The sequence below is a fragment of the Rhinopithecus bieti genome, unplaced genomic scaffold (genome assembly GCF_001698545.2).
Source record: "Rhinopithecus bieti isolate Rb0 unplaced genomic scaffold, ASM169854v2 scaffold_16234, whole genome shotgun sequence".
Taxonomy (NCBI): domain Eukaryota; kingdom Metazoa; phylum Chordata; class Mammalia; order Primates; family Cercopithecidae; genus Rhinopithecus; species Rhinopithecus bieti.
Genome location: NW_016808946.1, coordinates 1,683,622 through 1,690,108, shown reverse-complemented (window position 1 = coordinate 1,690,108; position 6,487 = coordinate 1,683,622). Strand labels below are relative to the sequence as shown.

The 6,487-nt window shown below is 43.9% G+C and overlaps 1 protein-coding gene across 4 annotated transcripts in view; it reads left to right on the top strand.

The window, feature by feature from the left end:
• The window catches only part of MTOR (mechanistic target of rapamycin kinase), a 151,146-nt gene that overhangs the window by 92,474 nt on the left and 52,185 nt on the right, over nucleotides 1–6,487 (top strand). For all 4 annotated transcript variants that reach the window (XR_001888334.1, XM_017887986.1, XM_017887985.1 and 1 more), the window contains exon 29: nucleotides 3,902–3,977. Coding sequence is in view for 3 of the 4 variants with exons in the window: in XM_017887986.1 (XP_017743475.1) it covers nucleotides 3,902–3,977 (76 nt within the window). In the remaining variant the exon portion in view is untranslated. The remainder of the gene's footprint in view (nucleotides 1–3,901; nucleotides 3,978–6,487) is intronic.

Below are 6,487 nucleotides of genomic sequence, written 5' to 3'. Positions count from 1 at the left end.
TTTTTTTTTTTTTTTTTTTTTTTTAGGCAAGGCAAAAAAACTATTTACAAGCCAATGTGAAGGAGGGAGCGAGGTTCACCGGTCTCCGGCGGTGGAGGCCGACGAAGTCGCCCCGGCGTTCTCGGGCGAGGTTCCTGGGTCCCGCAGGAGGAGGGGCCGAGGAAGTTCGCTCCGGCGTTCTCGGACGAGGTTCCTGGGTCCCGCCTACGAGGAGGGGCCGAGGAAGTTCACTCCGGCGCACCTGGCTAATTTCTGTATTTTTAGTAGAGACGGGGCTTCACCATGTTGGCCAGGCTGGTCTCAAACTCCTGACCTCAGGTGATCCTCCTACCTTGGCCTCCCAAAACTCTGGGATTACAGGCATGAGCCACCATGCCTGGCCTGGACTCTCTCTTAAAGGAGTTAGGGCCGTATGTTTTTACATGTTTAATTTGCAAAGCTATGCTGGTCAGTCCTTAGAGGTCGTATATCAAGGCTGTAGCTATATATTAAGGTAATATTTATTTCTCCTTTGAGGTCCCTAATCACTACTTCCTAATTTTGATCAGTTTGTGGTAAACTCATTTTTTATGCACTGTAATAATTGGAAAGGTGGATTAGGAAAAGACTTGTGTTTGTTTTGTTTTGTTGTTTTGTCCTCAGAATGAGTCAAGCTTTGGTAATGTTAAAATTTAAAAATAGGCTGGAGGCCAGGTGCAGTGTCTCACACCTGTCATCCCAGCACTTTGGGAGGCTGAGGCCAGAGGATTGCTTGAGCGAGGAGATTGAGGCTGCAGTGAGCCATGATTGTGCTACTAACTTCAGCCTGGATGACAGAGCAAGACCCTGTCTCTTTAAAAAAGAAAGAAGAAAAGAAAAGAGAATGTTTTCCAGAGCACAAGATTGAAGACAGTTGTTAGAACTCCTGGATTTTTTTTTTTTTTTTTTTAATAGAGATGGGGTCTCGCTCTGTTGCCCAGGCTGGTTTCAAACTCCTGAGCTCAAGCAATCCTCCTGCCTCAGCCTCTCAAAGTGCTGGGATTACAGGCATGAACCACTGCGCCCAGCCACTGGCTTGCTTTTTTTCCTGTTTTCTTATGCTTCCAAAATCTTTATTTGGCTTCAAGGAACTAGATAATCCCAAATCTACAGCTATTAATATTATTAGTACAGTTTTCCCAGCCCCATGTGATTGGGCACAAAGCCCAGTACCTGACTTATGGGGGCCAAGAGGCACTGGGAACTGCTTCCCGATGAACCTACAGTGGAGTAGGTTCCTTTAGACTTGCTTTTCATTCTCAGCTTAGAAAAACTCATATAGGGCTTCCTAAAAGAAACCATCATGCCATGGTTTCACTCTGAAATTAAAAACATCTCCGAATTTTGTAGCAGGCTAACTTATGGAGCATATTCTGGCTCATTGCCTTGCTTAGTACCGGCTCAAGAAGCACCAGCCCCATAGCTTCCCCAACAAATCTGGAGCGTAGAACCTAGATACTGGACACTCAAACAGTTCTACTCAGGAAACATTTGGAATTCACAGTGATGACTTCCTAGTCCTAACTTAAGTCTCCACCATAGGTGTATGTTATTCCTGCAGACAAGCATATAACTGTGTTTTAGCAGCTTTTAAGCTTGGACAAACACAGGTGAAGGACCTGCTTAGCAATTTCATGTTCATTGTTTAATTCCCTGAAGAACCCTCTGAAGGAGGAGGTGGTATTAGCCCTGTTTCATAGATAAGGAATTTACATTCAAAAAAGATGACTTAAACATGTCCTACTGTGTACCCAAAAAAATTGAAAATTAAAATGTTTAAAATGACTTATTTATGATCACACAGTTTTATGAGTGGCAGAATTAGACCTCCAGAAAGTTAAACCCAAATTTTGATCCTTTTGTATTCATTTATGTATGATGATTGGGTTTTTACCATCACATGTGGTGAGATGTGTCTCCCTCAAGCTTGTTATCACGTCAGCATGTGATCAGTCTGATCATGGGGGAAAACCCTGTCTTCTGACTCCAAATCCAAGGCTGCTTCACCCCCAACTTGTCCTTAACAAAGAGGCATAAGGTGCTTCATTTACTGTGGGGACTGTCCCGATTCCTGTGGGCCTTGGGGAAAATACCTGCCTTTCCTGGGCTTTAGCTTCCCCGTTACTGAAACAGATCTGATAACACCTCTCCCTTCCCACTCTCTTAGGGATGCATGAGGTCAAAGAAGTGATGGATTGGAAAGGTTATTTGAAAACACTTTGTAAACATGAGGCATTAGATTATTACTTTCACAAATGTTAGCTTCTTTAGATTTCTGGGCAATTTCCTTTGGTTTTATTGGAAGAAATGTGGCAGAATTTGGATTTTTAAAATAATATTTATAACAGCAATTTCTTGCCATATTACCACATTGAACTCAAATCCTGGAATTTCCCAAACCACTTAAAAATTAATTCTGGTCAAGTAGACAGTTTGTACTCAAAGCATTAAACTGGATCCTTGCTCATTAAACCAGTCTAGACTCCCAGGTTGATGTGTCACATTTTGCTCCCTGCCTTTAAACAGATATAATCACTGTGGTCTTGTGAATTTCTCAAGCGAGCTCCTTCACCCTCCCATCTTTTCCCTTCCTTCCATACCTCAGGCTTATATTTAGTGTTGAGCTTAGTTGCTTAAGTTCCTACAGGAACAAGGATCTAAGCCCCCATGGCTCTTCTGCTTTCAAGGCCTCCTAGCAGCCTGTGATGAACCAACTCCAGGCACCAGGCCTCCCAGTGGTACTGCCCAGTTGTCCCAGTGTGGTAACAGTCCTCCAGCCTAAAGATGGCATCAGCAGAGCAGGGTGTCATTAGTGAAAAGCTTCTCTACAGTAGAGGCCAGTTCAAGTAACTCTAGATGCGGTCCCTTGGCAGCCTTCTGCAAAGGGTGGAAGGGAACAGCCCCTGAAGAGGGTCTTGGGAGGCATCTGAATTTGAAGGGGGTGGGCTCTGTCAAAACAGTCAGCATGGCTGCATTGCCACAGCTCCCAAGGTTCTGTCATTGACGTGCACCACGTTATTTCTACTACTGAAGGCAACTGATGAGAAGTTAAGACTTAAAAGTTCAGAGGAGCCAGGTGCTGTGGTGTATGCCTGTAATACCAGCTGCTCAGGAGGCTGAGGCAGGAGGATCACTTGAGCCTAGGAGTTCGAGACCAGCCTAGACAACATAGCGAGACCTTGTCTCAAAACAAAAAAGTTCAGAGGAGTCTCATATGATTGTGTACTACAACAAGGATAATTTCATATCCAAGGTTTCTGGTGTTTTCAGAAACAGACACATGTTGCCTGCCTGCCAGCATCTGAAAGGAAACCAGTCTATGCTCTTAAAGGAAGGGCCATAGAGCAGCAAAGATGAGTGTTCCCATTACTGACCCCCAAAATCAGGGGAGGAGACCAAAAACCTCTTTCAGATGAAACAATTTTTTGTTTGTTTGTTTTTTGAGGCGGAGTCTCACTCTGTCGCCCAGGCTGGAGTGCAATGGCCGGATCTCAGCTCACTGCAAGCTCTGCCTCCCGGGTTCACGCCATTCTCCTGCCTCACCCTTCCGAGTAGCTGGGACTACAGGCGCCCGCCACCTCGCCCGGCTAGTTTTTTGAATTTTTTAGTAGAGACGGGGTTTCACCGTGTTAGCCAGGATGGTCTCAATCTCCTGACCTCATGATCCGCCCGTCTCGGCCTCCCAAAGTGCTGGGATTACAGGCTTAACAGATGAAACAATTTAAACTGAGCTTTCTGGATGGTAATAGATAATTGATACTCTTCCAACATCTGCAAGACATTGTCCTCGAAGTGCTGGTGAACCATCTGCCCACAAATGACCCCCACATCTCCCACCCTCAGACCTGTTGAGTGTAACTACCTTTTCCCTTTGTTTTCTCAGCATTAATAATAAGCTACAGCAGCCGGAGGCAGCGGCCGGAGTGTTAGAATATGCCATGAAACACTTTGGAGAGCTGGTAAGCACCTCATTCTTTTTGGAAAAGCAGGAGGTAGAGACTTGGCTAGGGAGGTATAGGCCCTGACCTTCAGAAAGTTACTTTCCTTTTCTGTTTTTTCTCCAATTCATACCAGTCTGATGCTGACTTACCTATCTTCAGGATGAAAGAGATAAATTTTGTCTGTAGGGACTCTATTTCAGCTGAGATAAATCATGAGGGTGGATTTGAATACGCAGTAAGCACTGATTTTATCAAACTCTTAGTATGTCCCTGGCCCTTTGCTAAGTGTTTATATGCTTCATCTCATTTGGTCCTCACAACAGTGCTATAAAGTGGTTACTGCTGTCATCACATTTTACAGATGAGGAGACTGTGGTCCCAGCAGGTTAAGAACCGGTCTGAGCTGACAAAGTGATTAAATGGCAGAACCAGGACTTGAACCAGGGCAGTCTGACATTAGAGCCAAGGCATTTGCCCCTGATCTGAGTTATCTTTGTGGGAGCTTGCATTGTGTCTAGGCCATGGTTAATCTTCATTAGATACTTAGGAAGACACCATGGCCAGGTCTTTAGAAAATATATGCTATAAGGCCGGGTGCAGGGGCTCATGCCTGCAATCCCAGCACTTTGGGAGGCCAACGCAGGCAGATCACCTGAGATTGGGAGTTCAAGACCAGCCTGACCAACGTGGAGAAACCCCGTCTCTACTAAAAATACAAAATTAGCTGGGTATGGTGGTGCATGCCTGTAATCCCAGCTACTCGGGAGGCTGAGACAGGAGAATCTCTTGAAACTGGGAAGCAGAGGTTGCAGTGAGCTGAGATCACGCCATTGCCTGGGCAACAAGAGTGGAACTCCATCTCAAAATAAATAAATAAATAAATAAATAAATAAATAAATAAAATGCATGCTATAATTGATATCTGACATTGAGGGATTTTTGTGTTCATTATTGCTTACATAGCTGCTTCCATACTGCCATCTTTGGCCTACCAGTATTTAAAATGTTTCTGTTATTCTTTGTGGTCTTGGCAGGGCATTTGATAACTTCTAAGATATATAAAGCATCAACTTAATCAACTTAGCATTGAATTCCTGTAAGGTCAAGAAGCTCTAGGTCCATATATTTGATGAGGAACCTTTTATTAGTCATGTAGGTCGCTTACTGTGGTTTGCCTTGATCAGGAGCCCAGGATGTTAAAGTGAGAAAAATTGTGACTATTTAACAGGCTTTTGTTTGATCATCCAGCATTTTGCCTCACAGAACAGCTAGTAAATTAGAATGAAACTTTTAAGGGAATCTTTTGCCACCTTTAGCACATATTATCTTTTTTCTTTTTCTTTTTTTTCCAGACAGACTTTTGTTCTTGTTGCCCAGGCTGGAGTGCAATGGCACAATCTCGGCTCACTGCAACCTCTGCCTCCTGGGTTCAAGCAATTTTTCTGCCTCAGCCTCCCTAGTAGCTGGGATTACAGGCATGCGCCACCACGCCCAGCTAATTTTGTATTTTTAGTAGAGACAGGGTTTCTCCATGTTGATCAAGCTGGTCTCAAACTCCCGACCTCAGGTGATCCTCCCACCTCGGCCTCCCAAAGTACTGGTATTACAGGCGTGAGCCACCATGCCCAGCCTTAGCATGTATTATCTGTAACTAGACTAAGACAACATTTCTCCAGATGATGGCAAAGTAAAAGAACTGTGTCTCATCCAACCTTGCCACAATCCTTGTTTGCAGAGAGAAGTAAGTAGGGCAAGGGGGCACTTAATGTACTCCACCTAGATCAAGATGTTCTCTCCTTTGATATCCTTAGAGCTTAGATGCCAGTAAGTGCTGATTGAGACAAGGACTCCGCAGACATCTGGTATTCAGGTGATCTGCCAGCAGATGGTTTATACCCCATACTCAGAATGCCAGACTTCAATGAAAGTTTCTCCATCTTCAGGTTCCAAAGGTGGCCATTAGCTCCCGGATTATTGCTAAACCCGTGGTGGATTTTCTGTTATATTTAGGTAGCTGAATCATATTAAGCTTGACAATGGTTTGCTTTTTCTTGGCAGAGCCGGTGCTTTCTCAGCACAATTTATGTAACAGCAATCTCATTAGAATTTTGTGTGATTCATTGCTTAAACCTTATAGTTTCTGCAATCTATTACAATTCAAAATATCCTGCCCTCTAATTGACCCACTCCATATGCTGCCCCCTCTCCCCTCTGCTTGTTCATGCTGAGTGTATGCCACACATTAGTCACCAGCTCTTTTTTTTTTTCTTTTCTACCCAGTATAGAAATTTGAAATGAGAAATTTACCAGTGCTTTTAAATTTTACGCTGTTTTTGTAGTCTGTCTTTTCTGAGTTTTCTATTTTGTATTTAGGCATAATAGGTATTATTTTGGACAGGCTTGAAAAATGAAGTTGAGATTGTTTGCCTTACATGGAGCCAGATATGCCCATTTTGACAAATTCCACTGATGTTGGGCGAAGACTTCATGGCAGCAAAATTAGTCTAGGAGCAGCAGAGGGCACCGGC